The sequence below is a fragment of the Notamacropus eugenii genome, chromosome 6 (genome assembly GCF_028372415.1).
Source record: "Notamacropus eugenii isolate mMacEug1 chromosome 6, mMacEug1.pri_v2, whole genome shotgun sequence".
In the NCBI taxonomy this organism is placed as follows: Eukaryota; Metazoa; Chordata; class Mammalia; order Diprotodontia; family Macropodidae; genus Notamacropus; species Notamacropus eugenii.
The window spans coordinates 148,778,374-148,798,446 of record NC_092877.1 but is presented as its reverse complement, the minus strand read 5'-3'; the positions used below and the strand labels follow the sequence as shown (position 1 = coordinate 148,798,446).

General features: G+C 40.3%; 1 protein-coding gene across 6 annotated transcripts in view; it reads left to right on the top strand.

The window, feature by feature from the left end:
• The window catches only part of SH3D19 (SH3 domain containing 19), a 209,560-nt gene that overhangs the window by 130,641 nt on the left and 58,846 nt on the right, over positions 1-20,073 (top strand). For all 6 annotated transcript variants that reach the window (XM_072621236.1, XM_072621235.1, XM_072621234.1 and 3 more), the window contains one exon: positions 959-1,966. In XM_072621236.1, coding sequence (XP_072477337.1) covers positions 959-1,966 — 1,008 coding nt within the window. The remainder of the gene's footprint in view (positions 1-958; positions 1,967-20,073) is intronic.

Sequence of the window (20,073 nt, the reverse complement as noted above, 5' to 3'; positions counted from 1 at the left end):
GGATTTTTGGGGGGTAGGGAGGAGGGGAGTTTGGAGCTGTGACTTTTGCCAGTATAGAAATTCCCTCCACTGATGCAGAACTTGTCTCCAAATTACAAGTTTAGAAGTTGGTCTGGGGCATGAGAGCTTAAGTGACTTGCCCCAGATCATACAAACACCACATGTGTCAGTGACAGCTTTTGGATCCAGGTGTTCCTTAAGTGTGCCCTTTATCGAAAAGGTTTGAGAAAATTGAAAATCAGGGCTATTTCATTAAGTCTTCCTTCCCAACCAGTATAATCTTAGCTTGCATTTTTCATTTAGGCAAGGATTGATTGCATTCAGAAGTCATTATTTCTAAAAACGTGACAATACAATGCTGTCTCAGTCTGCTGCCCACACATAAGTTCATATGGCCAAGGTACCTGAATTTAAATAGTGGCATTGTTGCTTTCTACTCTGATTCCCCCTGTGAGAATATGTTGCATTTTTGCCACTGGATGGGATTCTGATCAATTCAGTGTTAGTAAATGTGATCTTCATCTTGGATTTCCTTAAAAAAAGACAAAACCGTTTCATTAGTGTAGCAGAGGTGATTGGTGTTTACCCTGAAAAGTAGAAGAGAAACAGCATCATGGCATTTCAGAACCGAAAATGGTGCTCACCCAAAAAAAAATGTTAGAGGTTGATCACTGGCAGGGAAATGATTTCTGTGATAAGTTTAAGTAGAGTGGGGGAATTTAATGATTTTTAAAAAAAATGTAAATAGCTATCTTTTTATAATCAGGAAGCTGAGCATGAATGTTGTGGGGTTTTGCCAGTGATCCTAAAATTACTTTTTGCTAATTAAGGAAATTAAAACCTTATGGTATTCCATGTCTATTAAGCAAAAAATTACTTTTCTTCTACTAAAAACCAATATGTGTTTTGAAATGCTAATGTTACAACTTCCTTTTGCTTGGTTTCTTCTTTTTATCAGTTCAGCCTCCTCCCAAGCCTTTGCAGCCATCTTCGCTGTCCTCAACCAGTAATCTTTTGAAAGATGTGGCTCCTTTAATTGTCTTTGATGTCGTTGAGGAACAGACTTGCCAAGACAGCCCCAATGTTGGGGCATGTCCAGTGCCCAAACCAAGATCAAAAGTCAATCTCAAACCTATAGTCAGAGACACTTCAAGCAACATAAAAGACCATCAGGAAACTAGTCAACCAACTGTAAAACGGGAAGCATCACCAAGTCAGTCCCTGTCCTTGTTAGATGGGAGCAACTTAGAAAATCAAGCCGTGATAAACAGAATGAGCACAGAAAGAAACCAAGCTAGTATTGTTTCACGGATCAAAGCTTTTGAATCCCAACCAAATGCTGAAACCTCAGGATTATCTAAGAAACCAGAAATTGCTCCCCGGACATTTCCCCCAAGGCCTGCTGTTCCTACGGGAAAACCTACTGTGGCTCCAAAGCCATCCATGAATAGAGCTTCTGGAGAGTGGGACTCATTGACTGAAAACAAACTCAAGATTGCCTCCAAGGAAGGACCCTCTACACACTTGCACCCTCACGAAGTGGGAGGCATCCCAGTAACCAAACCTGAATTGCCAAAGAAACCAAAGGCTGGCCTTGTGCAGAGTGTTAGTAACGGCCCACTGGACATTCTAGGAAGCAAGTTATCAGTGGAAATCCCTGAGAAGGAGAAGAGAATTCCAACTCCAGCACCACGGCCCTTACCACCGAAGAAATTACCTTCCTTAGAAGACCCTGCCTTTCCTCCACCTCCATTGAAGCCAGTCGCTGCCTCTCCTAGGCTCTCTGTGGCTGCCCAAACCAGAGCTTTCAGGTCCCTGGGAGAAAGCCCAACAGGAATCCCATCTAGCCCTTCGTCTCAGTGCTCCCCAGTGGTAGAAGCGGATCTTATCAGCTTTGATGATGACGTTCTGCCTGCGCCAGCAGCTGGCTTGGCTGAAGAACACCTGGCTTCAGAGATGCCCCTGGGTAAGTGGGGGAGGAACAGGGCATCTGCATGGGATATTTTCCTGCACTTTTTGATTTTGAGAATTTTGAGTTAGTATCACAGAGGGAGAGGGAAAGAGATCGGGAAGGGAGGGAGGGAAAGAAGTGATTGATGAAACAAAATAAAGACATGGCAGGAAAAGTAGTTTAGGGGAGGGATGAAGACAAGGAGAGGAAGGTGGTAAATATGTTGAGGCTGAGATGATGGAAAGAAATGATGAAAGAGGTACCTTTCAAGTAAATTGAATTAATTTGGCTGCCTGGACTAGACTTAATAAATTTAAGTCCAAATTGCCAAAATTATATCTGCACGTATATGGCAGGAGGCAGGGATTGTTTGGTTACGTCTTTTGGGACAGAGTGGGGAATCTGGGTCTGTAAGATCATCAATGTAGGAAACATCCCTCCTGCCTGCTCCCTCGTGCAGATCAGCAACTGTACTATAACTTTTAGTCTTAGCTTCATGTCCACTTAGTTACTTATGTGCCATACTGGGATAGGTACATAATTTGTTTCTATGTGACTATACGTGTGTGTGTGTGTGTGTGTGTGTGTGTGCGTGTGTGTGTGTGTGTGTGTGTGTGTGTGTGTGTGAGAGATAAAGGCAAGAGATGAATCCAGGTCTGGAGAGTGGTAACATGGTGTAGTGGAAAGGATACCAGCCTTAGAATCAGGAAGTCTTGAGTTTGAGTCCTGACTCCTACATATAACAGCTGTGATGATCACAAGCAGGTCACTTAATTTCACAGTACCCCAGGCAGTTCTCTGAGGCTATAAATTACAGATGAGCCATGCTGGAATTCCCTATCCAGGTGAGATCACAGGTAGAGTTTTTAAAAAATAATAGTTGTAGGAAAAGAGACAAAATAGGGCATTTTACCCTTAAAACAGATTCTTGAGCAAAAAGAAATCTACCTACGCCCATAAGGAAGTTTACCTTCTTATTGCATGCTATTCAAATGACTCAAATTAGGCAGACCAGTGCCTTCATGAGAATGCAAGGCTCATTCACATTCATTTCCAACAAATCCATCAAATATTGAAAGTATGGAACAAAAGACAAAAATGAAACCTTTCTTTAGCTGTCATTTACTTTCTCCTGGAGGAAACAGTGGCAGTAATCATGATGAGCTGCCATCTGTAGAGGGCTTTAACATTTGAAAATCGCATTATATCCATTCGTTCGTTTCTCACAACAGCCCTGTGAAATAGGTTCTCTCATTAAACTGAGGCTTTGAGAAATTAAGTGACTTCTCTGAGGTTATATGTATCTGTGACAGTGTTTTCGTTCAGGTTGCGTCTGACTTTGTGACCTCATTTTGGGAGTTCTCTTGGCAAGGACAGAGTGGTTTGCCATTCCTTCTCCAGCTCATTTGACAGATGAGGAAATGGAGGCAAATAGGGTTAACTGATTGCCCAGGGTCACTTAGTGTCTGAGTCCAGATTTGAACTCATGAAAATCAGTCTTCCTGATTCCAAGCCCATTGCTGTCTACTGTGCCACCTTGCTACCCCAGAGCACTTCAAATTCAGTGCTCTATCCATTATGCCACATGCCTCTGTGTGTACAGTTTGTTTGTATTTTATTTATTCATATCTTAGTTATCTACATATTCATAAATTTCTATATTAATACATACAGTCTCAATGTGAAGCAGTTTCATTGGGAGGAGAGCAGTAACACCTGAGGGGATTTGGAAAGTCCTCATGTAGAGGACGGCCCTGAGCTATGCATCGTTCCCTCGGTTTGAATGATTATTTTGATTATTTTTATACTGACAATTTTCATGTCTACCTATTCAGCTCTAACCTCTCTCCTGACCCTCCAGCCTCACCTCTCTAACTGCCTATTACACATCTCAAGCTGGATATCCTGTAGATATCTGAAATTCAACATGTCCAAAACTGAACTCAATTATCTTTTCCCCTAAACCCTTCCCCTTCCAACCTACGTGTCATCCTTGACTCCTCCCTCTCTCTCATTCCCCACATCCAATTTGTTGCCAAGACCTGTAGATTTTATCTTCCAAACATCTTTCTCACATGTGCTTCCTTCTCTGCCCACCATCACTATAGTACAGATCCTCATCATCCCATGCCTAGATGGCCACAATAACCTGCTGGTTGGTCTCTATCATAAGTCTCTCCCCATTCCAGTTCATCAGTAGTTATCATTCGTTCAGTTGTCAAATTAAAGCACAGATCTAACCAGTTCACCTCTTTATTCAGACTCCACTGACTGCTTCTCACTTTCAGGATCAAATGTAAAATCCTGTTTGACGTTCAAAGCCCTTCTCCCTTTCCAGTCTTCTTACACTCTGCTCCTCGCCCACCCCATACTCTTCAGTCCATGATACAGGTCTCTTTGCTGTTCCTCAAACAAGGCATACGCCATCTCCATTTTCACTTCTCTATGCTTGGAATACTCTCTCTCCTCATCTCCACCTCGTGGCCCAACTTCTTCAAGTCCCTGCTAAAATCCTATCTTCTCTAAGAAGCCTACTTTGGTTTCCCTTTGTACTAGTGCCTTAATTCTCTATCATTCATGGCTTGTTATTGATTATAATGTATCACGTGTATATCTTGTTCATACATGTTGTCTCCAACATTAGACTGTTAATTCCCTGAGATCAAGGACTATCCTTTATCTTTCTTTGTACTGCTAGTACTAAGCACATAGTACTAGGCACATAGTAAGCCCTTAATAGATGTTTACGGATTGATTAAAGGGGAACAGTTTGGACAAAGTCACATGCACAAAATTTGGGTCGTTTAAATACCAGAGGCTTAATCTTTTTTTTAATGTTGTACTGATGATTATTTTTATCATAAAAAAACAAATTAGGAAATTGGTTGTATCTTAAAAAGTATATCTCATTCTATACCTCCGTCCACTTCTCCCGAGAGATTGTCACCAATAATCTTCCCTGAAGAATCCAAGATTTTTTAAAGTAAAAGGTGGATGATATCGGTTTTGAGGCTAGAGAAAGAATAATTATGTGACACGGATACAAAAGATGTCATTCTTTATGCATGATAAGGAGGAAGTTGTGACAGTCTAGGATGTTGTAATCACGTCTATCCGTGATTTATTAAACAAAGCGCTGCTGTGCTGAGCCTTGAGAAGCTTCCTTTTCCTATTGTATATATGTTGACTTCTTTGAAGGAAGTTTCCAAAGGGTATCATTTTGAGGCCACGTAACCCCAATGGCCTTCTCAAGGAGTCTTTTATAAACAACAACATTTATCCAAGAAAGCCATCTTCCTGATTTCACAACCACATTCTCCATATTGTCATTGTTCATTATTTTTGTAGCAGTCCCCAAATATTTATTAAATCTCCATTGTACACATGACACGGTAACTCATTACATTGGAATATAGAAAGATACACAACGCTTGCCCAGGAAGAATAGACAACTCAGCGCTGAAGACAACATCGACAAAACAAATGTCTCCATGGATACACAGTACTTTAAAAACAATGTTGTGATGGTTTATTTTCTTTGGAATTCTTTTTTGAATGGTTCAGCTTCCAGCTGGGGCAGGAAGACACAGTGGAAACAGAGAGCCTGAATCCTAGTATCTTGGAGAGAAAATCTAGTCCGGTGCCTTTATTTTACAGATGAGAAAACTGAGGCCCAGAGAGAGACAATGCAAAATACCCAGGGTCACACAAATTAATGATACAGGCCAAATCACATCTTTCACAGTCTTTGAAGCAGCCCAGGGAAGAAGGAAGAGGTGATGAGGACTTTTGTGATTTTAGAGGCTTTCTTTTGTTTTGGGGGTTTTTTTTGTTTTTTTATTAAATTAATTTGTTTTCACTTTTCATTTTTATAAGTCTTAAATTTTTTCCCCCTTCCTCCCCAAGATGGCATGCAATCTTATATGGGCTCTACACATACATTCTTATGAAACATATTTTCATATTAGTCATATTGCATAGAAGAATTAAAATGAATGGGAGAAACCATGAGAAAAACCAAACCAAAACAAAACATAACATAACACAAAAGAAAATAGTCTCCTTCATTCTGCATTCCAATTCCATCTTTCTCTGGATGTGGATGGCATTTTGCCTCAAGTCCTTTGGGAATATTTTAGGTCCTTGCATTGCTGTGAAAGAGCTAAGCTTATCAGAAACAGTCCTCGCACACTGTGGCTGTTACTGTGTATAATGTTCTCCTGGTTCTGCTCCTTTCACTCAGCATCAGATCATATAAGTCTTTCCAGGCCTCTCCAAAGTCTTCCTGTTCATCCTTTCTTACAGCACAATAGTAGCGCATTACATTCATATACCATAATATATTCAGCCATTCCCCAATTGATGGGCATCCCCTTCATTTCCAGTTTTTGGCCACCAGAAAGAGAGCTGCTATATATACTTTTGTACATGTGGGACCCTTTCCCATTTTTATGATCTCTTGGGGATACAGTCCTAGAAGCGATATTGCTGAGTCAAAGGGTAGGCACATTTTTGTAGTCCTTTGGGCATAGTTCCAAACTGCTCTCCAGAATGGTTGGACCAAAGGCTTTCTTTTGTGTTGTAATTGTTGTTCACTCATTTCAGTTGTGTCTGACTCTTTGTAACTCCATTTCCTTCTCCAAATCATTTGGCAGACAAGGGAACTGAAGCCAACAGGGTTAAGTGACTTGCCCAGGGTCACACAGTCACTAAGTATCTGAGGCCAGATTTGAACCTAGGAAGATCAAAGTGCCTGACGCCAGGCCCAGCACTCTGTCCATTTTGCTACCTAGCTGCTTCAATATCCTAACTAATTCTCTTATGACTTTGAATTTCAGAATAGCTGTTAATCTGCATAAGTTGAAGGATATTCTACACTGGGAATTCTTTACATTGATGAATTTGCTGGTCTGGCCCCAGACTAAATTAAGATCAAAATGAAATAATCTTCTCACAGAAAACTAAGGAGACTTTGGTCATGCACAGAGTTGAGAGGGTAACCTGAAGCTCATTCTTATCCCCAGTACCTCCCTTCTCCTCACTTGACCACAATTGTTTCTTCCATTCCTGGGGATGTATTGACTCCACACTCTTTCCTCCAGGAAACCCCACTCCACTTTTCATCCAAAATTTACATTATTTAATGAGGAAAGTGCAACTGTCACAACTTAGCCATAATATATTTTAGCCCACTCATTCTTTAACTTCAAAGCTTTGTGTTATATGAAAGGCATCTGTGCCTGTCATAATTTTGTAAAATTCATTACTTAGAACATAGAAGTAAATGTGCTTGCCTTTCTATCAGTTCTTGAAACTATAGATCATTGTGGTAGGTATCGAATGGCTTGAAATCCAGCCTTGGTGAAATGGAAAGAGTGCTGAACGTGAAGTCAAAAGATCTGAGTTTGAGTCTGCTCCTTTTTCCCTGTGTGATCTTGGGCGGGTAGCATAGCTTCTCTGGGCCTCAGTTTCCTCATCTGTAAAATGAGGTGATCAAACTAGATAACTTCCCAGATCCTGTCTAGTTTCAGATGGATGATCCTATGATTAATTTTTGTCTCTTCACAGCTCAAGCCTGTGGTAATGCAATACTTCTTTAAAAAATGACCTAGTAGGAAGAAAAAAAGATTTTGAAGAAATAAGGAGAATGAGAGACTTCATTGTTTTTCATTGAAATTTCTCACTGAGGGGAAAAAAATGGTGATGGATGCTCCTTTGAAAATGACTAAAATTAATACCAGAGATAATTGGAGATAAATTTCCTTGAGAAAATATGTTTTGTTGAATATGCCTCTGCCACTACCCATTGAAAGGGCTTTGGAAAGACAAAATGTTGAAGGCTGTGGTTGGCTTTAATTGTGATTTAAAAAGTGCCTTTTCTCTTGCTTCGATTCACTCACTGCCTTCCAACAGGAATAGTATATTCTATACCAGTCTTTGTTTTCTGTCTGAGTCAAGGCCCTTTAGGACTGCCTCCATTTCATCTCTCTCCTGATGATCATATCTTCCTGTTTGTCTAATTAGAATTATGTTGTTTGCCTGCATTTTTTGTAGCACAATCTATAAATATGCACACCTCTACTTAGAGTTGTTGTTATTCAGGCGTTTCTGTCATGTCCAACTCTTTGTGACCTCATTTGGGGTTTTCTTGGCAAAGATAGTAGAGTGGTTTGCCATTTCCTTCTCCAGCTCATTTTTACAGATGAGGAAACTGAGGCAAGCAGGGGTAAGTGACTTGCCCAGGGTCACACAGCTGAGTCCAGATTTGAACCGATGAAGATGAGTGATCCTGATTCTAAGCCCATCGCTCTATGTACTGTGCCACTTAGCTGCCTCCTTATAATAACCAAATGTACACAGCAATCTGGAGGTAATTCAGTGGGGTTGTTGATAGAGAAGAGCTGTGCCTCGAATAAGAAACTCGAATCTTCCTATCCATATTCTTTCATTTAAGGACTAGAAGGCCAAAGGGAACATTCATGGAATTAACATTTTAGTGTCTACTCTGCAAAGAAATGCAGAATTTAGAGAACATATCACCTTCACGAAGATTACTGTTTAGTAAGACACAAACACAAAGAACTATAGGAGACGATAAATACATTAGATTAGTAACAGGCTAGCAAGCTCTGGTGGATAGAAGGCTAGCCTCAGAATCAGAAGATCTGGGTTCGAGTGCTGACTCTGATACGTAACATATATGACCCTAGACAAATGACTCCTTCAGTGCTTTCAAGCTACTCTTTAAGGCTGTAAATTGAAGAATAGAGACTGATATACTTTGGGAGAGGGAAATCGCTTACCAGGAGCTCCTTATACCAATGAAATAACAAGTATTGTGTACTTTACAGTGAATTAAATCACTGTGTAAGATTGAAGAAAAGAAAATTATTCCTAATACCTGGAATCTGAAAAGGTAATGATATTTAATCTGGCATTTTAAAAGATGAGGAGGAAATCAACAGGTACAGAAGGCAAAGGAGGAAATTCTGGGCTTTGGGGACAGCCATAGCAAACGCATGGAGATAAGAGAGCTGAGGCATGTTCAGAAGGCAAAGAGTGGGTCAGTTTGGCTAGAGAAGGTCTATGAACAGCCATGGGCAAATGGTGTGATGGCTGAATAGGTGGGAAGCTGACTGTAGGGCCAGTCTAAGATACAGAGGGCTAACAAAGCAGGTTATTTCACTTATTCATCAATCTACTGAACTTGACCTTCAACCGAATGCATTGGAAAAAGGGGAGTAAAGGTAGAATTATTCATTAGGCAACTCTCTTTAATAATCTTAATAATAAACTTTAGTAATCAAAGTGATGGGGAGCTAGGCGAAAAGCAGTAAGAATAGAGAAGATGAGATGAATGTGGGAAATATTACCGAGTTAGAATCAACAAGACTTGGAGGTAAGAAGTGAAAAAAAGGGGAAAGTCAATTTCAAATCTAGGAGAGTTCCCCTGACAGAAATAGGGAAGGAGAAGGAGGAACAGGTTTAAGGGGAATGATGATCAGCCCTGTTTGAGACATATGGTTTGAAGAACTAGTGGAACATCCAGGGAGAAATAGCCAGTAGGCTATGTTTGATATATGGGTCTGGTGCCCAAAGAGAGTCCAGGCCTAGAAATAAATTTTTGGAAGTTATTTGGGTAGAGGTATTAGTTGAAACCAGAGGAGAAAATGAAGAATATGATTTTGGAGAGAGTATATATAAGAACCAGGGATATATCTTAACTTCATAGGATTATAGATTTGGAACTAAAAGGGATCTTGGAGGTTATCTAGTCAAGTCCAAAAGTATTCATTAGGTACCTGCTACATGCCTATCCAACCCCTTCCTTTTACAGATGAGAAAACTGGGTCCCAGAAAGGTTAAGGGAGTTACACAGGTAAAAAGTGGCAAAGCCAGAATCTAAACCGAGACCCAATGGAGGCCCCTTCACACCCCATCACGCTGTTTCACATTCTTCTTTTACTTGAATTAGGTTTTTATGCCTGAACTGCTAAGTGGGTGTTTTATTATATCATTAGACTCTGAATAAGTACCTAATTAAGAAGATGAGAGAAAATGCGATGAGCTCTCAAAGTGATGAGCTCAATGTTTCTGTGTCCATATGCTGTTTATAGAATGTGCCCCTTTACTTTACAGTCACAGCTACATGAGATAAAGTGACAAGATTCAGGCTAGTCAAAGAATCTGTGACTTGGTCACTTTAGAGAATTCCTGGCATGGGAACTGCCCAGACAAATGAGTAAGTTACTTCCTAAATACGTCCTAGGGAATTGCCTTCCCCAAAATCACATAGCTAGTTTATATCAGAAGGAGCAACTAAACCTAGATCTTCTTGACTCCAAGCCCAGACCTTTCTCTATTCAGTTTTCCACTGCACCACCAACCCCAGTGAGCTGTGTAGCAATGGATGCCAATTGTCCCAAGGGATCGCAGCATGCTAGATCTCAAGCTGAAAGGGATTTGAGAGGTCAAAGGTATCCGGTGAGAGTAGAGATCAGTAAGGATGCATTTATCACCAATAAAAGAAACAAACTGGGAGCTATGATTTTTTAATTGGACAGTAGTACTATGTGCACAAGGATCATTTTTCTAGTATTTAGAATGAATTGTTAAAACTTAGTCATTCATGTGTTCAGCAAGCACCGTGTGTGTGTGTGTGTATGTGTGTGTGTGTGCGTGTGTATGTGTGTGTGTATGTGACATACTCACTAGGTGCTGTACATATAAAAACAAAACAAAAAAAGATTTTGGTCCTTAAAGAGCTGACAATGTGCTAGACGCTGGAAGAGGCAAGAGAAGACATGACCTCAGAAGTATCTTTCCTTCCTTTCTTTCTTCCTCCATCCTAAAGAGAGAAGAGTTAATGAGTTATTCCTACAATGATGTAGCCTTACTATTCTCAGAGGAAGAGACATCAGGAAAAATTAAAGCTATGCAAACATAGCCAAGATGAGAATATTATTACAGAAAACCTCATAAAACAGACAATTTAGTGTTGGATTCATTTTTTGTCTGTGGCATGCCTTCCAGGTTAATGTAAATGAAGTTGAGAAATAGTAGTAGTTCCCTTTCACACCTTTACCGGTCGTACTAACTTGTCAAAACATAAGCATACATCTTCTGTCATCCACATTACGCAAACCAGCATAATAGGTTAGCAGCCAATTTCTGCCATTAAATAGATCTAAAGGGAGAGAAGTGACCCACACAGAATTAGGGAGGGTGGAATCAGTTATGAGGTGGCAAGAATATCATTCAAGGCAGATAATGAGTGGAAAACCAGCTTCATCAGCAGTACTTGTCTTAAACTCAGTAATGATAAATAGTTTGGATCTAGGATGGGAAGCAAGCTTGGCTTCAGGTTGCAGCTGATGTGTTGATGTGAAGGAAGAGGAAGAGGCAGATAACTCGATTAAGCATTTATTAAGTGCTTACTATGTCCAGTAACTTAGTAAGTGCTTAATAAATGCTTATTGCTAAGTGATGGGGATACAAAGAAAAGAAAAAAAAACATAATCCCAGTTCTCCCAGAGCTCATATTTTAATGACACAGAAAACATCGAAATAACTGTACATAGAAGATCTATACAGAGAAGATGAAATGTGATCTAAGAGAGAAAGCACAAAGAGAATAAACATTTTTAGTAGATGTGGTAAGAAAAGCCAGGGGCTTTCTCAGCCTCAGATCTTAGACTCTTTTGGAGACCCTTTATACATTTTTTCTGGAAGGAAGGATCAGACAATCTGTATTAAAAACAACTGTAGGGGAGTTCTGTGCATGAATATTAGCAGCATGTTACTAGATTTTGTTCTGTATACATTTTATTTTTAAAAATATGTTTTTTCTTATTTTTAAATTTAGTTTTAGTTTTCAAAATTCACTTCCATAAATTTTGAATTTTTTCTGCCTCCTTCCCCTCTCCCCAAGACAGCTTGTAATTGAATATAGGCTCTACATACACATTCTTATTAAAAATTTAAAAAATATGCTTTATTGCTGACTTTTGCTTTTACATCACAGTATTTCTGGATATACTTATTCCAAGTAATGAACTTTTTCAAAACAAAAAAGTAATCAAAGTCAAGTAATATAATGTCCAGGTCTAACAATATAAACAACCTTCTGCCCCTACAAGCCCTTACCTCTCTGTGACAGGCAGGAAGTGCATTTCATAATCTCTCCTCTGATGGTTAGATTAATCATTATGATGACTCAGTTTCCCTTCTGTGTTCCATGTTCTTTTTGCTTATATTATTGTAGCCATTGTTGGTTCTGTATCAGTTCATACAAAGCTTCTCATGTTTCTTCAGATGCCTCATTTATTTCTTATAGAGTGGCATTATTCCAGTGCCTCCTTCCCTAACTGATAAACCTTCATTTTATTTCTAGTTTGTTTGGTTTTTTGGCAGCTACAAAAAGTGCTGTCATGAGTATTTTGGTATTGTGAGGCTTTCTTTCTGTTGTGGACCTCCTTAGAGCGTATGGACATCTCTGGATCAAAGGCAATGAATATTTTATTGACTTCTCAGTTCCACATTGTTTCCTGCAGTTCCTCTAACAGTCTTCCCACATAACCTCCAACACTGGCAATTTGTATCCTTTATCATCTTTACTAATTTGATAGGTTTCAGCTGAACCTCCGAGGTGTTGAAATTTGCTTTCCTCTTATTAGTGATTTGGAACAATCTTTCATATTGTTATTGATACTACTTTTTTTAATATCAGGTTCTTAAACAAATTCTCACAAGTGTTTGCAAGACATTTTACCACAAAAATTTCATAAAATAAATTAAAATTGCTGTAATTAAGAGAATTTTTTTAAAATGGGGTATAGAATCAGTCTCAAAGTTAGAAGGGATTTTAAAAATCTTCCATGTCTAGGTGGCACAGTGGAAGACCCGACTTCAAATCCTCTCTCAGGTATTTTCTAGCTGTATGACCACAGACAAGTCACTTAATCGCCCTGTGCCTCAATTTCCACATCCGTAAAGTGGGGATAATAATATCACCTACCTCAAGGATGTTGTAGACGTCAAATGAGATAACACGCGAAGTGCTTTGAAAACCTTCAACTACCTATTATTGTTGTTCTTAGCTGTAATCATCCATATCAGATGATCTCCAAAATGCCTTTCATAGGACTATGAGTATAGAGCTAGAAGGGATTCTTTAGAGTCATCTATTTATATGCCATCATTTTACAAGTAAAGAAACTGAGGTGGAGGGATGAAATTAATTGCTTATGGTCATACAGGTAGTAGTTAGCAGAGGGTCACGTGGAGTCATTCTTTTCCAGTGTCCTGTACTCCTTTTTCTCTCTTGAAACTGAAGTGATGGCTGAATACATTATTGTGAGGATGAATTTTTTAAAAAGAGTGATAGTACAGAAGAGCTTTCCTTCCCCTGATAACTGAGCCAACAACTCTCTCTAACCTGAGCACATCACAGTTTTCCCTCTCCTCTCATTGGTCACACTCAAGCTTTCTCTGCTTTCACCACTCTGGACTCTGTAGGAAGCCATCCCTGGACAGAGAATTGTGATCATCCCAAACTCTGCTGGAAGACCTCCAGTCAGGGTGGACCCATCTGAAAGTGGACATTCCACTTTCAGATAGCTCAATAATTAGGAAATTTTCCCTTCCATCAAGCCTAAATCTGCCTCTCTGCAGTCTCCACCCATTTCTCCTAGCTCTGTCCTATGGGGCCAAGCAGGACTAAAGTCTAAAGCCTTTTTCACATGACAGCCTTTCAAATAAAGAGCTCTCATGTCCTGTCCCCACTTTCCACCTTGGTTCTTCTCTTTTTTAGATTAATATGCATTATAATGGAGAAGAAAATATCCAAATAACTAGATGTATACAGAGTAGATGGAAAGTGACCTCAAAAAAAAGCATAAGGAGAGGGGAGGAGCCAAGATGGCAGAGTAGAAAGATTCACATACGCTAGCTCCAAACCCACAACCCATAAAATGTCTGTAAAAAAGAACTCCCAACAAATTCTGGAGCAGCAGAAGCCACAGAACAATGGAGCGGAGGAGATTTCTGTTTTAGAGATCCCTGAAAAACCAACGAAAGGTCTGTTGTGCCCTGGACCCAGAGCCCAGCCCAGCCCTGCCTTGGCCGCGCGGCACCAAGAGGAGCTGATCCGAGCAGGCTTCAGTGACGGAATCTCCAGCGGCTGCGCAGGTCCCTCCACCCATGGGCACCAGGGGTGAGCAAGAGAGTCTTTTTGGCTTGCCAGGAGGGGAGCAGGGTGTCTCCATAACTCAGGCCCCCTCGGGAGGCAGCAGTGGGGTGGCAACAGACAGGGGCTCCCCAAGCAGGCAGGAGCTAGGATCCATTGTTGAAGGTCTCCACATAAACCCCCTGAGGGAACTGAGCCCCATGAGGCTGCCCTGCCCCCCACCTGAGCACCTGAACTTAATCTCACACTGAATAACAACCCTGCGCCTGCCCAAAGCCCTGAGGCTGAGAAGCAGCATTTGAATCTCAGACCCCAAGCCTGGCTGGGCGGATCTGGAGGCGAGGTGGGGGTGGAAAGAAAACTCAGAAGGCAAGTCACTGGCTGGGAAAATGCCCAGAAAAGGGAAAAAAAATAAGACTATAGAAGGTTACTTTCTTGGTGAATAGGTATTTCCTCCCTTCCTTTCTGATGAGGAAAAACAATGCTTACCATCAGGGAAAGACACAGAAGTCAAGGCTTCTGTATCCCAGCCCACCCAATGGGCTCAGGCCATGGAAGAGCTCAAAAAAGATTTTGAAAATCAAGTTAGAGAGGTGGAGGAAAAACTGGGAAGAGAAATGAGAGAGATGCAAGTAAACTATGAAAAGCAGGTCAACACCTTGCTAAGGGAGACCCAAAAAAATCCTGAAGAAAATAACACCTTGAAAAATAGGCTAACTCAAGTGGCAAAAGAGGTTCAAGAAGCCAATGAGGAGAAGAATGCTTTCAAAAGCAGAATTAGCCAAATGAAAAAGGAGGTTCAAAAGCTCACTGAAGAAAATAGTTCTTTCAAAATTAGAATGGAACAGAATGAGACTAATGACTTTATAAGGAACCCAGAAATCACAAAACAAAACCAAAAAAATGAAAAAATGGAAGATAATGTGAAATATCTCATTGGAAAAACAACTGACCTGGAAAATAGATCCAGGAGAGACAATTTGAAAATTATGGGTCTGCCTGAAAGCCATGATCAGAAAAAGAGCCTAGACATCATCTTTCATGAAGTTATCAAGGAAAACTGCCCTGATATTCTAGAACCAGAGGGCAAAATAAATATTGAAAGAATCCACAGATCCTCTCCTGAAAGAGATCCAAAAAGAGAAACTCCTAGGAACACTGTGGCCAAATTCCAGAGTTCCCTGGTCAAGGAGAAAATATTGCAGGCAGCTAGAAAGAAACAATTCAAGTATTGTGGAAATGCAATCAGGGTAACACAAGATCTAGCAGCTTCTACATTAAGGGATCGAAGGGCGTGGAATAGGATATTCCAGAAGTAAAAGGAACTAGGACTAAAACCAAGAATCACCTACCCAGCAAAACTGAGTATAATACTTCAGGGGAAAAATTGGTCTTTCAATGAAATAGAGGACTTTCAAGCATTCTTGATGAAAAGACCAGAGCTGAAAAGAAAATTTGACTTCCAAACACAAGAATGAAGAGAAGCATGAAAAGGTAAACAGCAAAGAGAAGTCATAAGGGACTTACTAAAGTTGAACTGTTTACATTCCTACATGGAAAGACAATATTTGTAACTCTTGAAACTTTTCAGTATCTGGGTACTGGGTGGGATTACACACACACACACATACACACACACACACATGCACACATACACACGCAGAGAGACAGAATGCACAGAGTGAATTGAAGAGGATGGGATCGTATCTTTAAAAAATGAAATTAAGCAGTGAGAGAGAAATATATTGGGAGGAAAAAGGGAGAAATGGAATGGGGTAAATTATCTCTCATAAAAGAGGCAAGCAAAAGACATATTAGTGGAGGGATAAAGAGGGGAGGTGAGAGAAAAACATGAAGTTTACTCTCATCACATTCCACTAAAGGAAGGAATAAAATGCACACTCATTTTGGTATGAAAACCTATCTTACAATACAGGAAAGTGGGGGATAAGGGGATAAGCAGGGTGGGGGGGATGATGGAAGGGAGGGCAATGGGAGGAGGGAGCACTTTGAAGTCAACACTCTTGGGGAGGGACAGGATCAAAAGAGAGAATAGAAGTAATGGGGGACAGGATAGGATGGAGGGAAATATAGTTAGTCTTATACAACACGACTATTATGGAAGTCATTTGCAAAACTACACAGATATGGCCTATATTGAATTGCTTGCCTTCCAAAGCGAAGGGGTAGAGAGGGAAGGATGAAGAGAAGTTGGAACTCAAAGTTTTAGGAACAACTGTTGAGTACTGTTCTTGCCACTAGGAAATAAGAAATACAGGTAAAGGTGTATAGAAAGTTATTTGGCCCTACAGGACAAAAGAGAAGAAGGGGACAAGGGCAGAGAGGGATGATAGAAGAGAGAGCAGATTGGTGATAGGGGCAATTGGAATGCTCAGTGTTTTGGGGTGGGGGGAGGGGACAAATGGGGAGAAAATTTGGAACCCAAAATTTTGTGGAAATGAATGTTAAAAGTTAAATAAATTAATTTAAAAAAAAAAGCTTTAGGAGAATAAACATTTTCAACAAATGTGAAAAGAAATTCAATTCGGTTTAATTCAGTAAGCATTTATTAAATACCCACTGTGTTCTAGGGAGATACAGAAACAAAATTAGAAAGTCCCTTCCCTTAAGTGACTTATATTCCATATGATGGGGGGAGGGGAGAGACAAAATCTATAGATATAGATATAATCTATATAGATATAATCTACGGATAAATGAGTGCTATGGATGTGCAAAGTGATCCCAGGATGAGAAGAATGCTACTACCTGGAGAGAGCCAAAGAGGCTTCTAAAGAATAGTAGTTGAGTGGGTGTAGGCGTTCCAAGAGGCAGAACAGGACTATGGAATATTAAGCCTCCAGACACCGTGTCTGCTTGTTCATGAGTTCTTGTATGAAAAAAAATCCTGTCTCATGTGAAGAGGCTTGAGATGAACTTCATACAGAGCACTTAGAGCAGATTTCTATGTACCATAAGCATCATGAAAAATACCAGGGGTACATAGGCCTCCCTATCAAATGAGTATCATTTTCTCCTCCCAGTAATTCTGAGTTTCTAGCCTTGATTGCAGGCTGAGGGGTACCATGCAGACAGGGAAACAGATGTAGCAATCACTTTGCTCAGTGAGCACAGCTGGGGTAGATAATTAAACAGGCCCACTCCCGCCAGGAGGCCCGCAGTGGTGCAACACTGAGACTCATTTGCCTGGCTGGACTTAGATGGGAAATTCATATTAAACATGCTCGTTCCTAAGAGATATGTCACATAATAACTGTGCATGGCCTCAGTGCAAATTATTAGAGACCGGCTAAGGACCCACATGGTAATAAGGTAGGTAACTAAAAACTAACGGGTTTTTAGTTATAAAATATTTCTGCCACTAGACTATACAGTTAGAGCCTTCCATTTCAGGAAAAACGATTGTAAAACCTGCTTCTTCACATAATTGCTGCAAGTTGTACCAGCCTTACACACACAGAATTGAAATCATACTGAACATGTATATGTATGGGTACCCGTCTAGAAATCTCCCTCATCTTAGCATGGTGGCCTGAATTCCCATATTACTCCTTTGGATCAATCCTTTGCTCTAATGATATTGAGGGCACCTATAAAAATGCTAATACTTTCCCAAAGGCAGAGTATATGGAGCCATTATCAGTCTTAACATCTTAGCTTGAATTAGCTGCTGCATTCCCAGCTGAGAACATGGTCCTGAAGGAATGGGATGCAGGAGGAGACACAGTTGAGGGAGGAAGGAGTAGGAAGAGGAAAGAGATACTGGAAACGAGAGCTGCCTATCCTAGTAGGGCTCTGTACCAAGACTCTTAGGCAATATGGCGGAGCAAAAATGGGGAAGGAGATAGTGCCGAGAGAAAGCGCATCAGAGAGCTGAAAACAAATTGCATTTATTTTACAACCATGTATAAGATGAAATCTACTGAAGAAGGAAATAATAATTTATATCGTGCCTTAGGTGTGCCGGGGACTATACTAAGCACTGAAGAGAGATCTCTTTTTATCCCGGGAGGTAGTTGCTATTATTATCCCTATTTTGTAGATGAAGAAAGTGAGGCAAATAAAGGTTAAGTGACTTGCCCAGGGTCACACAGGTCCCCAATCTCAGTTAAACTCAGGTCTTCCTAATTCCAAGTCCAATACTCTATGCATTATGGTGCCACCTAGCTGCAGCTATCTCTGTTTGCGAAGGGATTGTGTTGTTGCTTTGTTGAGTCTGTTCAGTCGTGGCTGACACTTCATGAGTCTATTTTGGGGTTTTCTTGCAAAGACACCAAGCATTATTAGCAAGTGGGAATAACTGCTCAGAATGCACATACAAGATAACCTCTGAGTCTATCTAAATCTAATAAACAAAACAGTAAACCGATGAATAGATTAGGTAGAATTCTGGCCTTTCAGAACTAAGATGTTAGAAACAACAAATCATATTTTTATTGCATGTTAAGGTTTACTTTCCTCTGCATATGGCTCCATACTGCCAGTATTATGGCTGTGTTAAAGATGATGAATCCGAGGACTGAGATCACAACGTGATGCAATTTGTGATTGTTAAAAGTCAGAATTTGAACTGTTTTCTTCCGACTTAAAGTCCAGTGTCCTTTCACCTATATCACATTGTCTTTTGACTTTGCATAGTCAGTATAAGCCATAGATACCATTCCATTATGTTATGATTCTTCTTTCAGTCATGGTGTTAGTTGACTGGGCTATATCTGACCCTCCTGCAATGGCCAGTTTTCTGTATCTGGGACTTAATACAGTCTAAATCTGTAAAATGAGGATTAAACTAGATGATCTCTTAGGCCTCTTCCAGCTCTATGCCAATGTGATTGTGGTGTTCTAGTAACTGTAACCCAGGGTGACTGTTCCTGTGAATGGGAAATTGTGCCAGGCATCTCAAGCTTGAGTTGTGGCCCAACCAGGAAGTTTCCTATGACGTCAGTAGAGGCAAGGAACACAAACTGTATCATATGATTTTCCAGGTTAGGATCAAAGAACTACAGGGAGAACAGTGAAATTGTAGCAACATTGGTAGAGTGGCAGGAAGTCTCCAAGGACTGCCAAGCATCCCATCACCCACACTGGCATTGACACAAATAAATTGTACTTTTTTTGAAGCACCAATGATTCACAGTTATTTAGTAGTGCCTAAATCAAGTTCCAGGTAACTTGAGGAGCTTCTACGGAAGTCAGACTGAGATTGTGTGACCCAAAGAATTCTGAACACTTATGAGCAGAATTGGAGTTGCGGAAAGTGGAGTAGAAGGGAGTTATGGATTTACTACTGACCAGTGACTTCAGATGGCATTGGAATCTTCCTTCTCGTCCATGCTGGTTCTGAATTTCACCCAGCTAAAGACTCAGGTTTAAGGTGTTTATTAAATAGAAGCTTATAACAAAGTAATTGAGTCCTGTTCATACAAACAAGTTTTATTGTATTTTGCTTTGCTATTTGGCTTTGTTTTTGGTGGAGTGAAAGCTGTATTTCACCTTGTGGTCAGAACAGACAGAGAATGACAGTACATATTTGCTTTACTTAGTGTGCTTATCCTCCGAGACCAAGTAATAACAGTTCCTTAGTCACTTATCGACCCTTTTTTTGAGTTGGTATCCTCACTTTGGACATGGAGAGTCAAGCTTACCTAATGACTCTCCTTCACACCTTCACATCCCATCAGTTGCCAGGTCTTGTTGATTCTACCTTCATGAAACTGACCATCCCCTTCTCTACATTTACACAAACACTGCCCTAAAGGAAACCCTCATCATCTCACACCTGAACTATTGTAAAACTCCCCTTATTGAACTCCCTGCTTCAAGTCTCCATCATCCCCAGTCCATCCTCCAAAACTAAAGTTACATCCCAAAAAGCACCAAGCTCGCCAGAAAGTTCCAGTGGATTCTTGTTTCC